This window comes from Talpa occidentalis, unplaced genomic scaffold, assembly GCF_014898055.3.
Source record: "Talpa occidentalis isolate TD23 unplaced genomic scaffold, MPIMG_talOcc4v2.1 talOcc4.7, whole genome shotgun sequence".
NCBI classification, from domain to species: domain Eukaryota; kingdom Metazoa; phylum Chordata; class Mammalia; order Eulipotyphla; family Talpidae; genus Talpa; species Talpa occidentalis.
Genome location: NW_023605083.1, coordinates 22575573 through 22602932, shown reverse-complemented (window position 1 = coordinate 22602932; position 27360 = coordinate 22575573). Strand labels below are relative to the sequence as shown.

Below are 27360 nucleotides of genomic sequence, written 5' to 3'. Positions count from 1 at the left end.
ATACTGGCTTTGGTTAAAATCCCCAAATATTTGTGCTAACCCTCATCATTTGAGTGGTAAAAGTGATGATGGGATTGAGATGGTTTTAGTATCACCTTAATTTGACTGTCATTGACAGCAAGTCAAACAATTTGCGATTAAATTTTGGTTTATTTAATGTTTAAATATGTGTCAACAAAATAGGCTGTTAGAAAACCAGCTATGTGACTGTTCTGTCTGGTACTTGATTGCATTTTTCAGTAGTGTGTTTATGATTATACAACATTTGGTTCTTAAATGAGATAATTCATTTCCGTTGTGTATGCCAATTAAATATTTTTAATTTGTGTCTATAACTTTTAAAGGACATGGAGAAAAAAATTACACCTTGAATTTTAAATTGCCTTCCGAATTTAGTACATAATTTCACTCTAATGTAACAGATTGTAAAGCTTTTCTTAAGGGGAAGACTTCATTTTAGACACAACTAAACTTCATCTGAGGGGGTTTGTAGACCACTTTAATCCTCTATAAAAGAAACGAAAGTGTGCCTTAACTAACGCAGGTATATTGTGAATATTAAGAATATCTGTATTTTTCTTTTGGAGTTAGTTACTATATAGATCTAAGGCAGACCTGGAATTCAGAAAAGTCATAGTCCTTCAAACACCCACCCCCTATACAAATACAATAGCTCCTCACTTCAGAGGTCATGGGCTGCTACCATTAAGATCTAGCATGTGAAAAGTTAGAGCATATACGGGTTCAGAAGTATGAGGTGAAATGAAATGCAGGATTACCTAGGGGAAGCTGCATGGTACTGTATGTTTGTGAATGGTTAGCCTTGATCTTTTTTACTTTAAGACTCAAGTATTGGCTGAATTTAAGGTTCATGATTGTATAACTGGGTCAATGAGGAACAGGTGCCAGACTTCAGTCTCTAATCTCTTCGTTCTGGAATATAACTTTACTCACAAAGTTTATGTTTTTATTTTGACTTTAAACATTTTTGAGCTTCTTGGAAAAAAATGTAAGTTAAAATAAATTTAGGTTCACAACTTTTTTTTTTAAAGATTTATTTATTTATGCATACAAGAGCTGGGTTACAGACCAGAGGTGCAGGGGGTGAGAAGATTCACCAGAGATAGAGTGGGGAACAGAACAGGCAGATGTACTGCAATATACTGCTGAGGGGAGCAGTGGGCAAGACAGGAGAGGTCTGCTGCGCCATGTGGGTTGCTCCCTGGCCAGCCGGGGATTGAACTCGTGCTGCAGAGGCTGCGGATAGCTTCATAGTGCTGTGCTTAATCCCTTGCGCCACCAGGGAGGCCCCACAGACTTCTTTTAAACCAGAAACACTATAGCTGGAAGCTGTCAATTGTCCCTGCATAACTTAGAGTGAATTGTTTCAAAATAGTTGCAGTGAACATGCATGCTTTAATTTTAGAAAGCTGTATATGCATTTTTTAATAAAGATGCATTTTTAAAAAGAGAAAACTAGCCTTGTATAAGGAAAGTGCATTTAATAGTCTGATTTTTTAATGTCCAAAAGAATTGCTGTGTAAATTGTTGATTAGTCATGAGGCTGATGATTTACTTGAGTGTTGTGTGAGATGAATTGTGTTTTGTACTATAAAAGGGGGCCGAAATTTTCATCTTTAATATACCAAACTGAATAGGGAAGTATGCATATGTAAACAATAAAATAATAGCTCAAAAAACTAATTTCAAATTAGTCTTAACAGTTTTCAGGTTATAGATTACTTTTCATACATAAATTACTGTCAGATATTTTCTAACACTTCCTGTGAAAGTTACCACCAGTAGACAGTATTTGAAAGGGATGAAGAGGTATGTTACATATAAGAAAACTTACTATTCAAAGACACTAGTGTGCTAATATGATAGAGGAAAATTTTGTTTGTAAAGGTTGTTACCATAAAGCTGAATTAGGCCAGTAATTCTGGGCTTAAGAAATAAGTTGTGTCTTTGAGTGACCCTTGGAAGAAATTTTTGTTCTTATTGGTATACTAATAATGGTAAATTAAACAATGAAATAGATATCCAAAGCAGCAAATTGTGTCATCAAAACTATGGTTAACTGGATCTCATAAAAGCCATTTAATTTGTACCTACATTTCCTACCTCATTTCTCTTCCTTACATATTCATTACGTGGAAGTATTTCAGGGTTTGCTTGGTTAAAGAGTGAAGTTCAAACTCCTTAGTTTGATATCAGAGACACTCCCTTCTTGGAATGCTCTTTTATCCCATCTCTGCCTATCAGAATATTATCCATCCTTTAGCTTCTGTTGAAATCTTGCTTTATCTCTGACTCATTCTTTGTTTACCATGACCAAAAGTCTTCATTTTTTTGATGAACTACTGTTTTTAAGTTTTGCACATATGCTTTCCAGCTAGATTATAAGTTTCTGGAGGGCAGAAAGCATCTTGTTTTTTATTATTCAAAATGCTTTCCACAAAGCAGGTGCTTAATGAATATTTTTAAAACAAGTGAATTTAGGATACCTGTCCTATGCACAGCATAGAATTTTTTAAAAGGCTTAATAATTGGTAAATTTGTAAATGTCAATATGTGAATTTTGAAAAGCTGATGGAACTAAATTATAACTTAAATTCAGAAAATCTACAATTAGTGAGGGTTATGTAAGTGGAGGCAAATTAAGCACTTTATTATATATAGTCCATGTTATATTAGAAAATTAGTATGTTTTCACAATAGCAAATATATGGAAACAACCTAAGAGTACATCAATGGATGAATGGATAAAAATATGTATTTAATGCAATGAAATGTTATTCATTCTTGAGAAAGAGGGATATCTTATTGTTTGCAATAACGTGGATGGACCTTGAAGGCAATGCTAAGTGAAATAAATCAGATGAAGATAAATGCTGTATGACATTTTTTTATATGTGGAATCTTTAAAAACTGAATGCATAGGAACAGAGACTAGAATAATTGTTAGTGGAATCTGGGGGTTGGGGGGTAGGGAGACTGGGGGTCCAAGAACACAAACTTCCAGCAGTAAAATAAATTGAGGATCCTAATGCATGCATAGTGATTATAGTTAATAATATTATATATATATATATATTTGAAAGTTGCTCGGAGAGTGCATCTTAGGTATTTTCAAGGAAAGAAATGGTAATTATGTGATGCAGGTGTTAGCTTATACTGTGGTGGTAATCTTTTTGTAGGATACAGGTATCAAATCAGTATCTTAAACTTAAGCAGGGCTATATGTCAATTATAGCTCAGTAGAAATAGGAGGAAAAGTAGTACATGATAAAGGGTCCTACTTTAATTATTAAATAATCTGTATTTACCAAAACTTAAACGGATGTGTTATGTCAGCTTTATTTAGCATAGTGTTTTTGTATTACTCCTTTTTTAACTGATAAGTATTATTCCACTGTATTGATATACCACATTTTAAAAAATCCATTCTCCTGTTAATGGGTATTGTTTCTAATTTTGGGCCATTATGAATAATAGTGCTACAAATATTTGTGTTCATGTGTTTGTGGATGTGTTATCATTTCTTGTGGGGAGATACTAGGAATGAAATTGCTAGGACATGGTAAGTTTAAGTTTCACTTTTTAGGAAGCTGCCAGACTGATTGGAAGTAGGTGTAACATTTTACATCCCTACCAGCTGTGTACGAAGATTTCTAGTATCTGCACATTCTTGTCACCACTTATTATTGTCAGTCTTTATTATAACCATTTTAGTGGGTTTATAGTGGTATCTCACTGTCACTTTAATTTTTTGTTCTGATAGCTAATAATTAGCATCTTTTTATGTGCTTGTACACAGTATTTTGTAAAATGTTACTGACCTCTTAAATAGGAAGGTGGTTTTGCCTGGTGATTACAGACAATGACACAACAACCAGGCTCTGTAAAGCAGAGCAAGATGTTTTATTCTCTACCCTGATGATGTAGAAAAGGGGGAACTTGTTCCAAAGCATCTTTCTCCCCAGGCTTGGGGTGAGGTGAATGTATAAGGCTTTGGGGGCAGGAAGTGTTCCCACAGTCCTCATGTTCTGGTTGGGGAGTAATGCTTTTCTATTACATTCCTGTACTCTGGTCACATGGCTCATTATATTGTTAATTCTCCACCCTTGGACATAATTTTTAGTGTTAAATTGAAACAAAGTTCACCTTTAGGTTATTCTGGTCTCTCTCCAAGAGAGCTAATTTGGCACAATTATCCGCGATTTCTGTGTTTTCAGCTGTTTCAGGTCTCAGCATTCCTTCCCCTTCTTACAAGAGAACACAGCTGGGTACAGATAACACCTAAGCCTATAATACCTATTCATACCATTACCACTTTTTTTTAAATTGGAGATTTGTCTCACTGAGTTGTAAGTTCCTTATTTATACAAATTGTTTATCAAATATGTATTGTGTACATTTTATCACAGTCAGAATTATCTTTTCTGTTTCTTAATGATGTTTTGGAGAGCAAAGGTTTAAATTTGATGGTAGCTTACTAGTTTTCTTTTATGAATCATCCTTGTGTGTGTCTTATCGAAAAAAACTGTGCTAATCCATGGTCACAAGCTCGTTCTGTTTTCTTTTCTTTTTTTTTTAAGTTATTTTTTATACAAGAACTGGGGTACAGGCCAGAGGCGTGGGAGGGTGAGAGGATTCACCAGAAACAGAGTGAGGAGCAGTCGCTCTGTGTTTTCTTTTGTAAGTTTTATAGGTTGCGCCCTTTGCATAAGGTAAGAAATACCTAAGTTCATTTTTCCCCCAACCTATACAGCTGTTTTAGCAACATTTGTTGGGAAATTTTTTCACGTAATTGCATTGTCATTTTTGTCAGAATCAATTGACTAGAAATGTGAGGGGTTTGTTTCTGTATATTCTGTTCTATTGCTAGTATATATAATCATGCAAGCATCATATTGTAGCTTGATACTAAGTTTAGAAATTGGATGGTGAAAATTCCAACAAAAACAAGAAGTTTCTGTTTTCAAAATTAATTTGTCTGTTCTATAGTTCCGTTGCATCTAAGTGTAGATTTTAGGATCATCTTGTCACTTTCTGCAAAAATAAAAACCTGCTGGGATTATCAAGGGATTGCATTAAATCTGTCAGTAGGGAAAAATTGCCATCTGAACAATAAGGAATTTTCCAATCCATAAATATTTATTTAGATTTAAAATTTTTTTTAGCATTCTGTAGATTTCAGTGTATTGATATTTCATTTTTGTTAAGTTTATTACTAAGTATTTCATATTAATGATGCTAGTGTTTGAATATTAACTTCATTGTCAGATTGTTATTGACATATAGATATAAAATTAGTTTTTATATATTGCTATCCTGCATTCTTGCCAAATTTTCTTTTCTAATAGTTTTTCTGCTGTTAGGAAGGTGAGTTTAACAAAATTGCAGGACATAAACTCAAAAAAATCAGTGGCATTTTATACAGTAACAGTGAACACACAAAAATAAAATTAAGAAAACAATCCAACTTGTAATAATATCAAAAAAGAGTAAAATATTTAGGGCTAAACTTAATGTTGGTGAAAGATTTGTATGCTGGAACTACAAAATGTTGCTGAAAGAAATCATAGACGATGCAGATAAATGAAAGATATTTTCTGTTCATAATTAGAATGCCTAATATTATTAGAATGTTGCTACTATCCAAAGTATCAATGGAGTCAATGCAATCCCACTGACATTTTTTTAGAGCCATTTTAAAGTTATATGGGATATGAGGAAACTCCCTCATCAGTCTCACTAAAGTTTTTAGTAATATTTACTGTAGGTGTTTTATTGAACTTAGTTTACTAATTTTCTGTTTTCTGTTTTACTGATTTCTGCTTTTTCCCCTATTCCTTCTGCTTGCTTTGGGTTTAGCTTGCTTTCGCTAGTTTTAAAAGCTTAGGTTGTTAAAATTTGAGACAATCCCTTTTTTTTAATAAATATTATAAGCCATAAAGTTTATTTCCACATGTGCTTTTGGTTGTTGCCTGTAAATCTTTTGCTTTTTAAAGAGAGGTTCTAGAGTTACAATAAAGTACAGAGTAAGAATCTGATGTGTCTTGTATACACAGCAAATATTTAGATATTGCTAGTTTTTAAAAAAAATCTAGTTGGTAATCTCTGCCTTTTGATTGGAATATTTAGTCCATTTATATATAAAGTGATTGGTGTGAGTAGATTTATATTTGCTATTTTTTAAAAATTCTCATTTTGTTTACCTGTAACTCCTTTAATGGTTTTGATTTCTTAATTATACTTGTTTGAATTATTTTACTAATAGTTGCCATGGCAATTGTAATATTCATCTTTTAAAAAAAATTATTCATGTGTATAAGAACCGGGGGTACAGGCCAGATGTGTGGGAGGGTGAGAGGATTCATCAGAGACAGAGTGGGGAACAGAACAGGCAGACTGACTGAAATACACTGCTGAGGGGAGCCGTGGGCGAGACAGGAGAGGTCCACTGCACCATATGGGTTGCTCCCTGGCCGGCGGGGGATCGAACTCGTGCTGCAGAGGATTGCTTCATAGTGCTGAGCTCAACCACCTGCGCCACCAGGGGAGGCCGTGTAATATTCATCTTAATATACTGCAGGTTAATTAAATATTTAATACTGAAAGAATAGCAGTTTTTTTCAGTCCCCTTTTGCTCCCATGTTTTTAATGTGATAAAATAGGCGTAACAAAATATTTCTTTGTTAAAAGTACAGTTCTGTCAAATTAAGTTCTTCAACATTACTGTGCAACCATCACCCCCATGCAGATTTCTCATTTACCTCCTCTCCCAACACTTGCATAGCTTCTCTTATTATCAGCATCAATCATCAGAGTGGTATTTTAAATTTTTCTTACAAGAGGTGAACCTTAATAATGACACATTATGATCATCCAGAGTCCACAGTTTACCCGAATTCACTGTTGGTATTGTGCATTCACTGGGTTTGGACAAATGTGTAATGACATATACCCGTCTTTGTAATACCATACAAAGTATTTTCCCTGCCCTAAAAGTCCTCTTTGCTGTGCCTATTCATCCCTTTTGCTATGGTCACCCTTAAGTTTTTTTAAAAATTTATTTATTTATGCATACAAGAACTGGGGTATAGGCTAGAGTTGTGGGGGGTGAGAACATTCATCAGAGACAGTGGGGAACTGAACAGGCAGGTTGACTGAAACACACTGCTGAGGGGAGCAGTGGACAAATCAGGAGAGGTCTGCTGCGCCATGTGGGTCAGCTCCCTGGCTGCCATAGAACTTGTGCTGTAGTGGCTGCGGGTAGCTCCATAGTGCTGTGTCTTAACCCCTTGCTCCACCAGAGAGGGCCCTCCCCCAACTTTGACATGTTCCAATTTTGTTTTAATTCCTTTATATTTTAAAAATTTAATTGTTTTTTAAATATCATGAGTTATTTGGCAGTGTATGGTTTGACATCCAAATATTTGAGAATTTCCCAAATTTCTTTTTTATTGGTCTCAAACTTAATTGCATTATATTTGGGGAATATATTTTGAGTGAGTTTATTCTTTTAAGGTTATTAAGACTTGTTTTATGGGCTGGCATAGGTTTATGTTAGAGAATGTTCCATGTTTTCTTGTAAAGAATATATATATTCTGCTATTGTTAGGGTGTTCTCTAAATGTTAGGTTAAATTGGTTGACATAATTGTTCAGGTTATCAGTGTTCTTGCTAATATTCTGTCAGGTTCTGACAATTATTGAAGAGTGGAGATTGAAAACCAATTCTCTTCATTGTCAGTTTCTTCTTGAATTTCCTTGGATAAACTAAATCCTAAGTATTTTATTTTTTGATGCTACTATAGATAGAATTGTTTTCTTAATTTGATTTTTGGATGTTCACTATTACATAGAAATGCAGCTGATTTTTTTTTGCATGTTGATCTTTTATCTGCTACTATGCTAATAAATTTTAACACTTCCAACAGATTTTGTGGAACCTATAGTTTTCTACATATAAAAAAACAAGTTATTAGAAAACAGAAATAAGCTAGTTTTTTCCCCAATTTGAGTGCCTTTTATTGTTGGCACCATTTTGATGATTGATGTTGATAATAAGAGAAGCTATGCAAGTGTTGTGAGAGGAGGTAAATGAGAAATCTGCATGGGGGTGATGGTTGCACTGATGGTTGCACATCAGAGTAAGGGTGACCTCATAGGCTAAGTTAATAAGTGTTTGTTCTCCACTTTATTTGAAGAGCCTGAGATGGATTAGTGATAATTTTCTCTCAAATGTCTGGTAGAATTTTTTAGTGAAACCATATGTCCCTGAGCTTTGTTGGGAGGTATTAGATTACTGATCAGTCTTACTAGGTATAACTTCATTCAGATTTTCCATATCTTCATGATTCAGTCTTGGTTGTGTGTTTTAGGAATTTGTCCATTTCATCTATGTTATCCAGTTTGTCAGCATACAATTCATAGTATTCTCATACTAATCCTTTTTATTTTTTGTAAAATCAGTAATACCTCCTCTTTCATTTCTGAGTTTAGTTGATTCTTTTTTTATAGTCTAGTTATAGCTTTCTCTATTTTGTTATGTGTTCAAATAACCAACTCTTGGTTTCTTTGGTTTTCTCTGTTCTTCACATATCATTTCATTCTTTGGCTTTGGGTTACATTTCCTAGTTTAAATTTAAACAAAAGTTTAAATTTTCCTGTGCCCCAAATTAACTACATAAACTTTTTCTTAATTTTTAAAGCCAATATCCACTCAAGGTTCATGCATTCCAATGGGTTATTATATCTCTAGTTTCTTAACCTGGAATAGGCTTCTCTATCAGTTTCAGTTACACAGATATATTTTGGTAGATCAGGCTACTTTAATTACCAGCCACACATTCTGGATTTGTCTGGTTGTTAGTCTTTTCCCTAGTTCTCTATATTTCTTATATTCTGGAAGTGAGGTTTAAAAGTTTGTATGTGAATACTTTATGGATGATGTATTCATAAAGTTAGTTAAAGGTGTTGGTTTTTTTTTTTTTTTTGTATTTGTAATGACCAAAGCAAAACATTTAAAATCACAGCTTCTAGAAGAACCATTTGTTCTTGCCAGTCTTGTACCTCTCCTCAGATTTGACCTTGGTCTCTTGTCGGGCCTTGTGTTTAAGAGCAGGATCTCTGAAGACATCCTTGATGACAACAGTTTTGTCCAAGGGGATATCCACAGAGTACCTGGTGGGCATGAGGTGATTGTAGTTATACACTTTCACAAAAGACTTGCTCTTTGACCTTTTGGCAATTTTCTTCTTGCCCATGGCAGCTGTCACTTTGCGGGGATAGCGATCAATTCCAGCCACCAGAGCGTGGCTGTAAGGGCGGTTTGCGGTGCCATCATCAATGTTCTTCACAATGACCGCTTTGCGTCCAGAGTAGCGTCCGGCCAAGACCAGCACCACCTTCCTGGATTTCATGAACTTGCCCATTTCAGCAGCAACCACTTGGGCCTAGTTAAAGGTGTTTTTATTCAAGAGTACTTTTTCATAACTTATTTTTAATTGAGGTAACCATTGGCTTATATTGTTAATCCAGTTCTCTATTGTTAGACATTTAAGTTACTTTTATAGCCTAGCTGTTGTAAATAGTACTGCAGTAAATACTGTAGAGCATATAGTTTTTGACATTGATGATTTCACATTATTTGAATAGATGCCCATGAGTGTGATTGCTGAGTCATTCATTATTACCGTTGATAGTTTCTTTATTTTTTTTTTTTTTTTTTTTTAAAGATTTATTTATTGATTGATTGATTGATACATACAAGCACTGGGTACAGTTAGAAGCGCGGGAGGGAGAGAGAATTCACCAGAGCCAGAGCGGGGAGCAGAGCAGGCAGAAGGACTGAAGTACACTGCTGAGGGGAGCAGCGGGCGGCAGGAGAGGTCTGCGCGCCATGTGGGACCCTCCTCCCGAGGCCGGGGAGCAGCCGGGGATTGAACCGGCGCTGCAGAGACTGCCGGCAGCTTCCCAACCCAGCGCTCAACCGCTGCGCCACCGGGGAGGCCCCGTTGATAGTTTCTTAAGGTAAATTCAGATTATTTTCCATAATGACTGTACAAGTTTACATTTCCACCAATAATGTAATAAAGTTCCTCTTTTTTTTTTTTTTTTTTTGAAGATTTGGTTATTTATGCATACAAGACCTGGGGTACAGGCCAGAGGTGTGGGGGGGTAAGAGGATTCACCAGAGACAGAGTGGGAAACAGAACAGCAGATTGACTGAAAAACACTTCTGAGGGGAGCAGCAGGCAAGTGAGGAGAGGTCAGCTGCATCATGTGGGTAGCTCCCTGGCCAGGGATCGAACTGTTGCTGCAGTGGCTGACAATAGCTTCATAGTGCTGCGTCTCCCTTGCGCCACCGGGAGGCCCAATAAAGTTCCTCTTTATCTGTATTCTCTCCAAAACTTCTTGTGGGGAGTCTTTTTAGTATATATATTCTCACACACAGGAGATAAGATGTCATTGTGGTTTTAACCTGCATTTCTTACTGGAAAGGATGAGCTTTTTTGTGTCTGTTGGCCTTCTGGATATCCTCTTTGTTCAGATCTGCTGTCCATTTTTAAAATTGACCTGTTTTTCTGTTGTCGAATTGTATAAGTTTTCATGTATCTTTTATATTAACCTCTTGTTGGCTATGGGATGTGTATATTCTCCCATTTTAAATACCTTTTTAATCTTATGTTTTCTTTCATTGTTTACAATCTTTTTAATTTGAGGTAATCCTAACTATTTTTACTTTTATTTCCCTTGCCATAGGGGTCACGTACCCAAAGACATCTTTGTCATTCATGTCATGGAACATATCACCAATGCTTTTTATATATTTTATTGTTGCAAGTCTTGTATCTAAGTCTTTAATCCATTTGGAATTTATTTTTGTGCTTGGGGTTAGAGAGTGACCTAACTTCATTTTATGTGTTCTTTCAGTACCATTTATTAAAGAGACTCCTTTGCCTATTATATGTTCATGGCTACTTTAATGAATTAAGTTTTGATGTGTACTTGTATTTATTTTTAAGCTTTCTGTTTATTCCATTGATCCATGTGCTATGCCAAGACTTTTCGTACAGTAGCTTTATAGTATAAAGTAATGTAATATGATGCCACCATTTATTTCTCTCCATTTTTTCCCTCAGGATTGCCCTTGCTATTCAAGGCTTCTATACAAATTTCAGTATTTTTTGGTTTGATTTCTATGAAGAATTTTGTTGGTATTTTGATGGGGATTGCTTTACATTTATATATCACTTTAGGTAAGGTGGTGGTTTTGATTGGGTTGATTTTCCTCATTCATAAGATGTCTTTCCATCTCCTTGTGTCACTTACTCCTCCAATAACATTTTATATTTCTTGTCCTTCACAAACTCTTTGGTGAGGTTAATTACAAGGTATTTGATTCTTTTTGAAGCAATTGTGAATGGAATTATTAATTTCTTTTATTTCTTGATCATTGTATTGAAAACTGGATTTTTGTGTGTTAATTTTGTTCATACCACTTTAGCATATTTATTTCTAATAAATATTGGTGGACTCTTTAGAGTTTTCTAAATACATATATAATACCATATCTATGACTAGTATAGTTTTACTTCATTGCTGACTTGAAGTCTCTTACTTCCTGTTGTGTTGTCTGATTGCACTAGGCAAAACCTCTAATATTAAATTGAACAGATTTAAAACGGTGGTGGTGACAGGGGTATCCTTGTCTTATTTTCAGTTTTTCATCATTATGTAATATGCCATTAGTTGGTTTGTAATATATGATTTTATTACATTGAGGTGGATTCCTTCTTATTCCCATCTGTTTAAAGTTTTTATTGTAAGTGAATATGGGATCTCATAAAATGCTTTCTCTGCATCTGTTGATGTAATCTCCCGGTATTTATCTTTATTTTTGTTGATATGATATAGTACATTGATTTGCGTATGTTAAAATATCCATGTATCCCTGGGATTTATCTCACTTAATCATGATGTTATAATCTTTGTGATATATTGTTGAATTCTTGTTAATATTTTGTTGAAGATCTTTGCGTCAGTGTTAATCAGGGATATTGGTCAGTTGCTTCTTTTGTGCTGTCTATATTTGTTTTTGGTATTAAGCTAATGCAGTCGTCATAAAATATATTAGGAAGCATTTCCCTGGAGAATTTTTGTGTTGCCATGCAAAGTTTCTTGATTACTTTATTGTGATATAAACAATATAAGAATTTTAAATGTACAGTGCAATATTGTTAATTATAGTTGTAACGTTGTACAGTAGATCTCTAAAACTTATTCATCTTGCTTAGCTGAAACTTCATACTGTTGGTTATCAAATCCACACATTTTCCTCTCCTCTCAGCTCTTTAATACTACAAGTTTGACTTTTATAGATACCTTATATAAGTTGAATAATGTATTGTTTGTCCTTCTGTGACTGGTTTATTTCACTTAGCATATGTCCTCCCAGTTCACCCATGTTGTTGCATATTGTGGAACTTCTTTTTTTTGAAGCTGAATGATATTCTGTTGTTTAAATATACCACTTTTTTTTTTTAAATCTTTTTTTTTTTTTTTTAATAGAGGCATGTTTTTTTATTTATTTATTTGTTTGTTTGTTTTTTGTTTATACATGCACTGGGTACAATCAGAAGCGCGGGAGGGTGAGAGAATTCACCAGAGCCAGAGCGGGGAGCAGAGCAGGCAGAAGGACCGAAGTACACTGCTGAGGGGAGCAGCGGGCTGCAGGAGAGGTCTGCGCGCCATGTGGGATCCTCCTCCGGTGGCCGGGGAGCAGCCGGGGATCGAACCGGCGCGTGCAGCTTCGCAACCCAGCACTCAACCGCTGCGCCACCGGGGAGGCCCACCACATTTTCTTTATTTATCCATCGATGCACATTTGGTTGTTTCTATGTCTTGGTGCTTGTGAATATAGTAGTGCCAAAATCTTTTGCAGGTTCTGATTTAAATTCTGTGGATAAATATTCAGAAGTAGGATTGGTGGTCACATGGTAGTCCTATTTTTTATCTTCATGATCTTTTTTTTTTTTTTTTTTTTTTTTTAATACATTGACAACATGTTACATTTCCAGCAACAAGAATTCCCCTTTCTCCACATCCATGCCAGCACTTTTGTCCTTTCATTTTTGGATAATTACCATCTTGATAGGTTTAAGATCTTGTTGTGATTTCTTTTTGAATTTCCTTGTTGACTAGTAACATGTCATGTACCTGTTGGCCATGTGTTTTTCTTCTTTAGAGAAATGTCTGTTTGTATCTTTAGGCTAGTTGTAAATCAGATTATTAGTTTTTTTGCTATTTAATTGTGGGGATTTATTGAATATTTTCGCAATTAACCCCTTAATAGATTGCATATATTTTCTCCCAGTTCATAAATTGCCTTTTCACTCTCTTGATGTTTTGTTTGCTTTGCAGAAACTTTTTAGTTTAATCCTTGTTGTGATAAGTTGACCATTTATATGTGGATTTATTTCTACAGCTCTGATTGGTCTTTATGCCGGTACCATATTGTTTTAATTGCTGTATCTTTGTATTTAGAAATTAAGACTTGTGATGTCTCCAGTTTTGTTTTTATCAAGATTTGGCTATTTGAATCATTGTGGTTATATATGAATTTTAGAATTATTTTATCTATTTCTGTAAAAAATACCACTGTGATTTTGATAGGAATTATAGTAAATTTTTAGATTGTTTTGAGTAGTATGAATATTTTAAGAATGTTAAGTCTTCCAATCAGTGAACTCAGGGTGTCTTTATATTTGTGTTTTCTTTCATTGTTTTAGTTGTTTTTTTGTAGTTGTCGGGGGTACTAGTCTTTCACCTCTGTAGTGCCTGATCCTATGTATTTCATAATTTTTGATGCTATTTTTAAATGGGATTGTTTTCCTAATTTCCTTTTCAGGTAGTTTTAGTGCACTTAACTTTCATATGTTGCTTTTATAACCTTAATTTTCTGAATTATTAAATTTCTTAATGGAATTTTTAGTGTTTTTTATATATAAGATCACATTGTTTGCAAACAGCAATGGTTTTACTACTTTCTGATTGGAATACCTTTTATTTCTTTTTCTTCCCTAATTGCTCTGTGAAAGCTTTTCAGTACTATATTGAATACAAGTAGTGAGAGTAGGGATCCTAGCCTATTCCTGGGTCTTTATTGTTGTTGATTCTTTTGGATTTTCTATATGGGTAATCATGCCTTCTATGAACAAAGGCAGTTACATTTCTTTCTTCCCAATACTGTACTTTTTATTTCTTTTTATTGCCTACTGCATTAGCTAGTCCTTCTGGTAAGATTTTGAAGAGGCATTGGGAGAAGGAATGTCCTTACTTCATTCCTGTACTTAGTTGGATAACTTCTAATTTCTTACCAGTGAGTATAATGTGATCTGTAGGTTTTTTGTACAGTAAATGTTCTTTGTCAGGTTGAGGAAGTTTCTCTCTGTTCCTAGTTTACTGAAGAGTTTTTGTCACAAATCAGTGTTGGGTTTCATCAGATCTGTTTTCTGCATCTGTTGGTATAATCATGGTTTTCCTTCTTTAGTCTGCTATTGTGATGGATTATATCAGTTGATTTTTGAATGTTAAAGCAACTTTTCATATCTGGAATAAATAGTTGTTGGTAGTAGTGTACAATCATTCTATACTTCTTTGGATTCAGTTAATTGCAAATATTTGTAACTATGTTCATGAGGGATAGTGGTCTTCTGGTTTCTCTCCTTGTAATGTCTTTGGCTGATTTTAGTGTTAGGGTGATTTGGACCCTACAGAAAGAGTTACAAAGTGAAAAACTGGTGTAACTTTTTCCCTTAAATGTTTGCTAGAATTCAGCAGTGAACCTATGTGGCTTGGGTCCTTCTCTTTTTTTCCTTTGTTAATTATTGATTCAATTTCTTTATAAATATTGGCATATTCAGAATGTATTTGGAGGTGGGTCCTCTTTTAGTTGATTTGCTTGGGCTTTTTAAAACTGATGATTTAATGTTAGTGTTTTATACTTGTATAGTTAAGATTCAGAGTACTCTTATCTTTAAATTTGCGTATGTATTTCTTATGAGATATTAATAAAATACAACTTTTTTTTCTAGCCCAGTGTATTAATTGTAACCTATAAGGAACCTGCAAAATCATCTTCTCAGTTTGGATCCTACAAGCAAGCTGAATGGCGGCCAGATAGTACCATGATAGCTGTGTCGGTAAGTACATTTTTCACCTTAATAGTATTTTATTATGAAACCATTGCATTGCATTTAAGTTTTATTTTATTAGGTGACTTATTTCACTTTCATAGCCATTAGTATTTACCTTCTGTGATGTGAATTATTGTGCCCATTTCTTCTGTTCATTTTACTCTTTTTTTGTTGACTCCACTACTTCCTCCCATTCCTAGATATTATGTCTTTATCCTTTTCTGTTTATTCTTCTCACTTTCCAGTTTTGTCCTTGAAGTCTATCTAGTATGGATTTTTAAAGCTTTCATGTACATTCATACAGTCCTCCCTCATTTTAAGTTCTACTGATGTTCTCACAAAATTGATTAACTTTGTGGTTGTCATAAAAAATTCTCATTTTTATTTGGATCTGTGTCTGCATTTCTCCTGTTTTGATGATGTGCTTATATTTGGTTAATTTTATCAATTTGTTTTGTCACGTCATCGTCACCTAGTTTGAATGAGCTGTACAATCACATATAAGCATTTAAAGCCTGTGGTTATTTTAAGTTTTTGTCAGAAGTAAATTTTTGTCTATCTGACTTGTCTAGGTGATGGTTAGCAGTACTAAAGGTTTATTGTGAAATTTTTGAGTGCCGAACTAAGACTGAAATATTCTGAACCTGAAGAACCACTTATCAGATACTGAACAACTTAGGAAAATAGTTTTTGCTGTGGACTTGGTAATGTTTCCTAATGAATTCATTCTAAAACTGCAAAATAAAACAGTGCTTATCTGTGAAATTTTTACGTGATAGTCATTTCAAAGACAACTACCATGAATCACAAATAATGACAGGCTGCTTTTTGTACTTCTGCTGTCAAAAGTTAAGACAAGAAGTAAGATTGCTATTTCCAACAAAATTAGTAGTAGAACTCAAACCACAGTTCCAGTAGTGTTTTCCAGACCTTGGGTAATTGCAAAGGAAATTTCCACATTTCAAAATCCATTTAATTGTGTGAGTGAGAATTGCTTCCGCTTAACTTTCAGTTGGAAATGATTAATCTCCGTTGTGATGACATGTTGAAAAGGCAAACAGCAGGACAAGAATCTGGTAGACTTTTATAATTACCTACCAAGTGATGAATATATTCAATTAAAATCATATGCACATGAATTGATATCAGAATTTGGCAGTACTTGTGAAAAGTCATTTTCAAAAATGAAATATGTAAAATCTCATTATGGAGGAGCATTTCATTAAGAATGAAAACTTTGGACTCACTTTTGATGATAGGGAACAGTAACTTTACACTTAAGCAAAATATCTCCATAAAAAAAATTATTTTCAATGGTGGACTTGCATTCCAAAGAAACATAATACTCAGTTTTCATTGCTCTTATATTTATAATAACTATAATTTATTCATAAATTTCTAAAGATTTCTATCCTCTCTGTATTGATCATTTCTTTTTATTCTTTCTGATGCTTTTTCATCTTGGAGCCTTGCTGACCCTGGAGAGACCAGCTCTCCCAGGGCTAGCCAGTTTCTAGAAATAGTGTAGAATTCACCTGCTACTTCCCCCTTTATATGCAAACCAACACCCCAACCACTGTCTTTATGAAAGTATTCTACCCACTATTCCCCTGCCCTAATTAACCCAGGCCCAGTTACCACATAACCAGATAACTGGAGAAAGCCCCTACATCCCAGTAAAGTCATTTGGTCTATTAGCTTTATTTTTAGACAAAATAATTTCACATTTGTTTGTGTGCTATAATAAATATTAAGAAAACAGAAGTTAGAAGAATTATTCTTGTCCTCAAGGTGGGGCAATAAAATTCATACATAAAGGAGAACAAAGCAATTTTTTAGTTACTGTAAATTCAGTTTTACTTAATCTAGTTATTGCTGCATATAGTCCTTTCTAGAACTTTGTGGTGATGTAATGATGAATTTAATTATAGTTATTGTAGTATATTTTAAATATACTTGTAAATACTGACCTGCTTCAAGTGATTTATGTTAATTGTTATGTTTATAATTTATGTTAATATGTTATGTTTATGTTAATTCCTGTTTGCATAATTTAAAACATGAATTAATAGTTTAGCTTATGTGAATTTTAATATAGGATCACAAATAGATTTTTTCAAATAGGCTTACTACACTAGTTCTATATTCACAGCAATATTGAGGGGGTTGGTCACAGATTTTGAAACCTCACTTCCCTTCCTCACATATTTATAGCCATTGTCAACATCCCCCACCTGAGTGGTACAGTTGTTATAATTCATGAACCAATAGTTACCTCCCAGAGTTTAGAATTCAAATTATGGGGCACCTTAATGTTATCCATTCTCTCGGTTTGGAAAAATTTGTGATGATTGGTATTCACCATAATAGTATATACAGGTGCTTTCACTGTCCCCCACCACCCTCTGTGCTCTGCCTAGTCATTCCTATCCCATAGCAACCACTCACTTTTTTTTGTTGTCTTCATAGTTTTTTTTTTTTTTTTTCCAAGATTTCTTTATTTTTGCATACAAGAACTGGGGTACAGGCTAGAGGTGTGGGGGGTGAGAAGATTCACCAGAGACAGAGTGGGGAACAGAACAGACAGATCGACTGAAATACACTGCTGCGGGGGGCAGCGCGTGAGTCAGGAGAGGTCTGCTGCGACATGTGGGCAGCTCCCCTGGCTGGGGATCGAACTGGTGCTGCAGTGGCTGCGGATAGCCTCAAAGACTATCCTAACCCCTTGCGCCACCAGGGAGGCCCTGTCTTCATAGTTTTGCCTTTTCCAGAATGTCTTACAAAAAGAATCCGTATGTAACCTTATTTTTCATACTATTTTCTTTCACTTAGTTATATGCATTTAAAGTTTTCTTGTCTTTGCAACACTTGATATGTTCGTTTAGGCATTGGAATAACCCATTGTCTGAGTTTTATCATTTTTGTCCATTCACCTACTGAAGGACATCTTTGTTGATTCCAGGTTTTAACAGTTATATATAAAGTGCTGTAAACATTTGTATGCAAATTTTTATGTGGACCTAAACTTATTAATTCCACTGGGTAAATGCCAAGGAGTACTTTTGATGTGCTATGTGGTAAGACTGGTTAATTTTGTTAGAAATTGCCAAAATATCTTCTCCAGTGGCTTTATCAGCTTGCATTCCACCAGCAATGAAAGAGTTCTTGTTGTTCCAAATCTTCTGCAGCACTTGAGTGTTAACCATTGTTTGGATTTTGGCCATTCTAACATATTAGGAAATCCAGTTTCCTAATATGACATGATGTGGAACATGTGGAATGTACCTACTTGCTATCCATATAACTTTGGTGAAGTATCTACAAAGGTCTTTGGCCTTTTATTTAATTGGACTGTTTTCTTATTGAATTTTAAGAGTTCTTTGTTTATTTTGGGTTAATCAGCTATGTCTTTTGCAAGTATTTTTTCCTAATCTGTGGCTTGTCTTTTCATTGTTTTGACAAATCTTTTTCAGAGCAAATGTTTTCTATTCTTAAATCCAGTTTATGAGTTCGTTCTCTCATGGATCTTGCCTTTGGTATTGTGCTCAAGAAGTTATTGCCAAACACAAGGTCATCTATGTTTTCTGTTTCGTTATCTTCTAGGAGTTCGATAATTTTGAGACTTGGATTTTTAAAAAATTTACAATGTTTAAGTTATAATGGTAATACAGTTTGATGACGAAAACCTGAGAAACAAAAAAAAAAAGAAAACATCGATAGTTTTCATAAACAGAGTCATTTTTATTTATGGTCTTATATTTTTTTCCAGGAACTTTTGCAGACATTCATACTTAAAAGCCCATAGCTTTTGAAAGTTTTTTAAAAAAGATTTTTATTTATGCATATAAGAACTGGGGTGCAGGCCAGAGATGTGGGGGGTGAGAGGATTCACCAGAGGAAGAGTGGGGAGCAGAATAGGCAGATCTACTGAAATACGCCACTGAGGGGAGCAGCGGGTGAGACAGGAAAGGACTGCTATGCCATGTGGGTTAGCTCCCTGGCTAGGGATCAGACTCATGCTATGGTGGCTGGTGACATCTTGATAGTGCTGAGACTTAACCCCTAGCACCTCAAGGGAAAATACCGATGTCTATTTGGCTTTATGAGTTTTAAAATTATTTATATATATTTTACACCATTGTTCATTTTTATACAGTGTTTCCTTTCTCCTCTCAGGTGTATTCCCCATAAAATTCCCACCACCAATTCACCTGTGCACCATCACTATAGTTCCTGGTGTTCTTCCCTCTCCTGTTTTGATCTCCCCTCTCCCCTTCCCTTGCAGAATCTCTCTGGTCTATTTGATTTTAAATCCAAAGTGATAAAAGTGAGCACTAATGTCACTTCTTAATGGGGAAACAGATTTTCTAAATCTGAGTTTTGTAAGTAGATCATGCACAACATTTTTTTCTTTATAGAAAACTATCGTACATATTTATAGTCTGCTTTTTTCAGATAATACATCCTGAAAATTATTACTTCATCATTGTTCTATAACTTGATTTTGGATGTCTACATAGGATTCTAACCTACATATGAGTAGATTTTCAAATTGATAAGTAGATAAAGGAGTTTTCATGTTCACACAAATTTATAATCTTTATACATTACTCTGCAGTTTCACTTTTTTCTACTTAATATATTATGACTATCCTTTTAGATTATCTAGATTATTAATTTTAGTATTTGTATTATATTCCATTGTATGGACATTTATTTGCTATTCAATAAAATTGTTTCCCTTCCCAGAGTCCCAAGTAATGTTAAGAGTCTCATTTTGCTTCATTTATGCCGGTATTGGGTTGATGAAAAATGGTTTGGTCATTTTAATTTCCACTTCTTTTATTGCTTTTGAGGTTTGGCATCTTTTAATGTTTATTAGCCATTTGCAGTTCTTCTGTAGATTGCTTGTGTTTGTCCGGTTTCCAAACCTAGAATATTAGTTCCATGTCAGTTTGGTTTTTCACTATAGCTTTTTTTGCACATCGTAATTACATACATAATAAATAACATCTGAACATACCATTTTTTAACCATGGTGAAGTATACACAAAATTTATATTGAGATACAAAAAATTTATATTGAAATTTTTAAATTTTTTTAGCCATAAGATACTGTTCTGTTGCCCTTTGGTTTCTAATGTTACTGGTGAGAAGTCTAGTGTTAATCTGTTTCTCTTTTCTCTGCAGGCAACTGGTCTTTCTTTGTATGACTTTTCTCTTTATGACTGAAATTTAGTTTATTCCTACTTATTATCTCTAGATACTACATCTTTATTAAACTAACTTTCTTTGTCCACCTTAACCTCCCCCAAATTAATCTGAGTCTCACTTCTGAAATTTGAACATTCAGCTGTATCTGCAGCTATCGTATTTTTCTCCTATTTCTTGAAGAAGAGAAAAAGACTTGTCCTGTGTTTTTTCTTATATAACTCATTATTTGCTAGCTTCCTGATTTTGTCTTCCAAGTCTTTTACCTGGTCATTAATTATTTCATCTCCATATGTCCTGTATCTTAAAACTGAATTCACCTATTGATTTTTTTAAATTAGGAAATATTTAGCTCTGTTTATGTTCTAGTAGTATTTTCTGAAAGTTCTTAATATTTTGTCCTTAATTTGCTTATATTCTTCTGTCCCACTTATGTGACTTATTAGTAGGATTCCTGTATTTCAGCTGTTTAGTTGAGTCTTCCATTATAAAGATCTTGTGTTTCCATATGTGATAATTTTTATGTTCTGTTAGATCAGACTGTCATGTGGATCTCTCTGACAATGCAAACCAGCAAATGTTGTTAGCTAAAGTGACATTTTGCAAGGGCAGACAAGCTTACAAACTGATGGCTTTTCCAGAACATGAGGTCTAGAGGTAATTAATTTCACCAGTGAAATCTCTACTTTAATCATAGAAGTCACCTGGATTATGTACACAGCCCTATCAATGTCCACTTCTGGGAGAAGTCACATTTTGCCTTTTCTGAGAGGTACCCCTATATGATTGTGCTTTTTACATTTATTTGGGGGTTCTGAAATCCATGACCTTGACCCAGAATCTCAAAGAGCAAAAATTTCCCTCTACCTGGTCCCTCAACACTTATTCTTGCCCAGAAGAACTCGAGATCTTGATGACTCTGACAGCATCCTCCAGCATACTTTTTGGTAGTTGTACTCAGAAGAGAAGGAGGTTAGGAATATGGGCTTGGTCTTACCATCAGACCAGAATCCAAAGTTAACTTTAAGTAAACCATTTCTACCTGTTGTTCAATTTTTTATTTGCTGCTTCATGCAAATAACGTTTTTTAACGTTACAATAGAGCACCATTAGTTATTAGGTAGAAAGGTCACTAATAAATTTGTATTATCTGTTCAATAAGGCAGTCACTCTTCTATGCAACCATTTGTATTAAAGATTCTCTAGGTGAATTTTAAAATATTTTAAAGGACTTGTATATTAGCATGCTAGAGGTATTGGATAAGTGAACTTTGTAGGTAACCAAAGTTTAATTGGATTCTGTAGCTTTGCCAATTTTGATTATCCTTTCCTTCAAATGTATTTATACATTTTCTTAGCCTCTTACATGAAATATATTGATTATGAAATGACTGTTTACTTGAAGATCGAGTTGTTTTATTATGGTAGTAAATTTTGGGGTTATTTGCTACATAGTAGACACTGTTGTAAGTGCTTTATATATGTTAAAATTAATTCTTCATAGTCCTCTAAAGGTAAGTAATTTTACTATATCCATCACGCATTGAGCAAACTAAAGTGAGGTTTAGTAGCCTGCCTAGGTGACATAGATACTGTGTACCCAAATCACTTTGCTCATCATGGAATTCTAGGCAGTGAATCCTGTTTCAGAGTTTCAACCTCTGAATAATTCTTTTTATTGCCTTTGACTATAAGCATAATTGTTTCATCCTACCAGCTATTGTGGATTAAGCTGAATCTAGGTGATACTTTATGGCACTTTGTTTTACAAAAAATCATGATAGTATGTGTAGGAAAGGATATGCAGTTGTTCAGCCTGTTGAACTGTACTGGGTAACTTCTTTTTTCTGCAAATTAAGCCAAAGCCGTGTAATTTTCTTACTGCCTCATTTCCACACCCAGTCTACATTCCCACCAACAGTGTGGGAATGTTGCTTGATCATTGTGTGCCCTGACGTGTGAGTTATATCCAAAATCCAATTTCTAATTCAAAAGAAACAGTCACTTCCTTATCAAGTTACACATCAAAATGAAATTTTACTGAGACTGTTTATTAATAGAGTGTGGGAAAGATAATCCTTCTACCATTTTAGAAAATTGGATTTGGGAGAATTTTCTTTGAATATTTGAAGTAGAATATTATCTTTATAGACATGACACCAGACTGTTATTATCTTCAAAGTGTTCAACAATTAATAGATAATCAGTCACAAGGAGCATTAAAGTGAATTTTAAGTACCGTCTCATTTCTAGGACTCTATCTAATAATTGGCAGCACAATATATTTAGGCATAATAAGTATTTTTTGTTGCAACTATGATAGGGGAAGAAACCTTAGCTTTTTTTTTTTTGGTTTTGCATTCCCATCTAAGCACCATAAAGTTATCGCCTATCTCAGTCTATTTTGTTCCCTTTGTTCTTATTGCCATTATCTTACTACAGGCCTTTTATCTTTTCTAGATTGCCTAGAATGCAAAAACTTTTAGCTATGTTTTTCCTCAACTTGAAATGAATCTTAATTTTATGCATAGCTATTTCTAAATCACAGTTCTTTATTCCTATTTTCTTTCCAGTGGTTTCCCATTGTATATAAAATATTTGCTAACTGCTTAGACTAGTATGCAGGGCCTCTGATCTGGCCCCAAATAACCGTTCCATCTGTTTCCAGTACTATCATTAATATTCCTTTTAACACTCAGAAAATTGGAAGTATGGTCTCTTCTGCTAAAACATGAAAGTTACTGTCACAAGTTTAAAATGTAAATTACTTGTGAATAAGGTAAAGTTTAATTTCCCTGATTAATGTGTGTTTAAAATTAGGCTTAATTTTTGTTTTATTGTGTTTTTTCCTCCTAGCATCTTAATGCATTTGATTACCAAATGATAGGTTAAAAGAGTATTCTAATGCAATTGATGCAACATAGCGAGATGTGGAAGAATGGAGTCCTATACATAGTAGCCATTCATCTCATTTTTTTTTTAATCTTGTTGTGACCAGACTTTATTTTGGGAGTGATTATTGTGCAATTCTGACGGATTTCTTTGGATCTCTGAAATTTTGCTTTTGTCTCTATAACTTGGCATCCTTAACTTTTCCTTAAGTTATAGCTAGTTTTTGTTAGGATTCTTACTTTTCACATTATTTAATTTTTATGTTTGCTTATTAGTGATTCAGAACAACCATTTTTTTTGTCATTTTATGTTTTGAGCTGGGCTTGGTCAGTCTGGTCTCGCTTGCTGTCCCTGAATTGACTATAGTCATATAATAGCTCCACTAGTGCTGATGGGTCAACATACTCTCAGTCGCATATCTGGTAGTTCTCTGTTTTCACTGTAACTTCATACTCCAGTAGGCTTGATGAAGCTTTTATATATGATGGTAGAAGCTTTTCAAGAGAGCTTAAGTTTCTGCTATAAGTCCAACTATCACTTTCATCCTTTCCCCCTACTTTATTAAGGTACAATTGATATACAATAAACACATATTTGAATAGTATACAATTTGATGTTTTGAAACCTTTGCTGTAATCAATCATCCCCACAGATTTCCTTTTACACTTTTGTAATCCTTCACCCCTTTGCCATGACCCACCTCTCTCCAAAACCAACCACTAATATGTTTTCTGTTATGCAGATTAGTTTACATTTTCTAAAGTTTTATATGAATGGAATCATACAATATGTGCTCTTATATTTTCTGATTTCTTTCAGCATAAATCTTTGGAAATTCATATGTTGTCATGAATCAGTAGCTCATTCTGAGGAGTATTCAATCTAATGGACAATTAGTTTATCCATTCAGCTATTCATGCACATTTGAGTTTACACTTTTTGTTATTCTAAACAAAATTGCTATGAACATGTGTGTACATATATGGGTATATATTTCCTTTACTCTTGGGTAAATACCTAAGAGTGGATTCATAAGGTAGGATGTGTCTTTAATGTTTTAAGGAAATGATAAACTTTTTTCAAAGTTATGCCACTTGATGTTCCTACCAAAAGTATATAGAAGTTCTCATTCCTCTTTGCCAACAGATGACGTGTATATCTATTTATTTATGGGTGCTTTATTGCCTTTATTAGTCTTTTCTCAAAATGAATGAAAAAAATTCTTTAAAAGTAGTTTGAAAGCTCCTATGGTATTTTTCCCTCTTGCAACATCTGTTTCTCTTATAGTGCAAATTAGTGTTACCTAATTTATATATTGATTGAGTTACCTGACAGCATATAAATTAAGTGCAACGCACCATCTTCACTGTCTGGAACATACAAATACAACTCAATATAAGAAGGAATGGAAACTAGCCATCTGTAAAGTAATAGGCATATATGCTATCAGCAGAGATTTGTGTGACTTAACACTCAGTTTCTAGCCAGTGTTTGTTTATCCTGAATCAGTCTCCCAGACTAGAACCATCTAGAACATTACTGAAATGATGGCTTAACTTTGTTTATTTTAATTTTCTATCAACTTTGTATTGTAACATTGGCTACCATTGTAGTGTTTGAAGTTCAGCCTTACTGCTAAGAGCCTATAAATTGCAAAGTCAGGTTCTTTATCTTACCTCAAAGTTATGTAGTGAATCACCTTGAACAAATGCTGTAATGAATTAGGGAGTTTCTATATGTCAAAATCCTGGGTACATATTTTCTAGTGGAGTCCTCCTTTTAGTGATGCCAGTAACCACTGCCAAATACGTTTTTCAAGTATTTTATATATAAGGAGTCTCACAATGGATTACACCTGCATTCTGATTAATGACTGTAGTGCTAAAAAGTATAATTTTTGGCTCATTCCAAAATCAAACTCAGAAAATTTCACTCACTTTATATCCAACCACTTTTCTTTAAATTGAGAATTTTCTTAGATGACCAAAGTTTTTCTTAGACATTCTGTATTCACAGTTGTTTCACTGGAGTCTGCTGCCTTATATTTTACTGTACCCAGCACAGAACAGCTTATGGGAATATTTAGTGTGTATCTAATTTACTCATAATAACACTAACACTTTTTGTTACATATTGGCTTACATATTATCCTAACCACCCCCCCAATAATAACTAGGTATTAAGTAGCTCTGATCATCCATCTTCATTGTGACTAGACTAAAAGGAGTATATAAGGTAACTAAAGTTATAAGTTACCTTAAATAAGTTACTTTATAAGGTAACTAAAAATAATGCAGAGTGCCTCATTATAAAACAAAGATGCCCAGTTACTAGGTAAATTATAAATTGATTATGCAATAGCTTTTTTTTTTTTTCATAAAGGAATCTGCAGCTACCAAAAACCTATTTGGCCCCCAAATCTTTATGAACCTATTCCAGAAGAACTCATTACTTTTTTCCATTAAGTCATCAAATTCATCATATTTAATTGGCAGCTGCTGTATTCAAGGAGAGACTATCAGTTTTACAAACCATCTTAATTGCAGTAGAACACACACTACTGTTTGAAATAACTTGAAAACAAGTTTGCGGTATTTTTTTCATATGGAAAGCTTCAGTTTTCCTTTTGTTTCAAGAAGTAGCCAAACTCTCACTAAATATTTTATCTAAATTAATATATCTTATCCTACAGAGTATATTTATATCCAGTCTCTAAGACCGCATTATACCATATAAATTCCAGATGTACATCATTAAAAACCAACACATGTATGTAGTACATTAAGTTTAAAACTAAAAGTGGATTTTTATCCTTGGCATTTCATAGGATTGTCCCTTTTTACCTGATTTACCCACCTACCTCCCTTCCCTTCTAATAACCATTAATTGGTCTTAAAATCTAAAAGTTTATTTTTGTTTTATTTAGTTCATCTGTTTGTTTTTTCTGTGTACCACATGAGTGAAATTAAGATGTTTTGTCTTTCTCCATAGTATGTCTTTTTAATTTTAGCCCTTCTCTGTGTGTGTATTGGTATCTTGTAGTTTTAATTTGCCTTTTTAAATGATTGTTGATATTGAATATCTGTAATCATTTTACTTATTTTAACTTTGTAATATATTTTGAAATTACAGATTTAGTTTTCCCACTTTGGTCTTTTCCCACTTTAGTTTTCCCACTATTGTAGGACCTTTTATTTCCATATGAAAAACCACTTATGCCGCTTTTCTTCCAGTCTCAACAGTGTGGAAAATCAAGGCTCAGGTGCTAAACAGAATGCCATTTAAAAAAAGAAATGAATTTGTAATATAGCAGCCTCTCATCTAGAGAGGTGAATAACGATCCATCACTGGACTCAAAACTGGTTTTCTTTTACCAACCTTTACCTAAACCCAAGCATGCATGCATTCATTGGGTTAGCATCTGCACAGTGTGGTGTTTCCTTCTAAATTTTAGTCACTAATTGGCATAAAGGTCATGATGTCTGTGAAACATTGAAATCCATTTTTCTTTTCATTCCGTGTTCTCTACATTAGAGCACTTTTAAATTTCACATGGGAGATTAGAATGATGATCTCTGAAATCTTACCCTTTTTCTTTTTTGTATACCAGTATGTAGAACTAAAGTTTAGGAGTACTGGAAAGTTTATAGCTTAAAAAAATATGTGGCTTTGCTGGAGAAGTTTCTTTGGGTATTGCTTTAAGTGAAAACAAAGTCTGTAATGGAAAGATATTTGAAACCTTGAATAATTTTTAAAAACTTTCTTTGCTTTTTGGACAAAAGCCCACATGCCTCTAAAAATCATAAGAATTCAATATTAGTATAAAATAGCTTGGTCATTTGCTATTTCACTATAGTGCCTGGAATGTTTGGTAGGAATAGCTAAGTGTACTGTGTTTTATATTAATGTAATTGTAAATTAGTTGTTTGAGCTTCGCAAGTTATGGATATGTTCCCTGATCATATATTGGCACTGTTTTTTACAACTTACATTAACTGTGAATTATTGATCTAACTACCTATGAAATATTTTCTAATCTATAAAAC

At 34.0% G+C, this 27360-nt stretch overlaps 2 protein-coding genes across 4 annotated transcripts in view; one reads left to right on the top strand and one right to left on the bottom strand.

Moving 5' to 3' along the window:
• Positions 1 to 27360, top strand: part of RIC1 (RIC1 homolog, RAB6A GEF complex partner 1) — a 107597-nt gene that overhangs the window by 1330 nt on the left and 78907 nt on the right. For all 3 annotated transcript variants that reach the window (XM_037493495.2, XM_037493496.2, XM_037493497.2), the window contains exon 2: positions 15110 to 15217. In XM_037493495.2, coding sequence (XP_037349392.1) covers positions 15110 to 15217 — 108 coding nt within the window. The remainder of the gene's footprint in view (positions 1 to 15109; positions 15218 to 27360) is intronic.
• LOC119231746 (60S ribosomal protein L27-like) lies at positions 9035 to 9447 on the bottom strand. Its single transcript, XM_037493499.2, has one exon. It carries the CDS (start codon positions 9443 to 9445, stop codon positions 9050 to 9052), a length of 396 nt encoding a protein of 131 aa, XP_037349396.1. The 5' UTR covers positions 9446 to 9447; the 3' UTR covers positions 9035 to 9049.

What these genes read in the sequence shown, in the direction of transcription:
- LOC119231746 (XM_037493499.2), bottom strand. Translation starts at nt 9,445, where the DNA reads ATGGGCAAGTTCATGAAATCCAGGAAGGTGGTGCTGGTCTTGGCCGGA.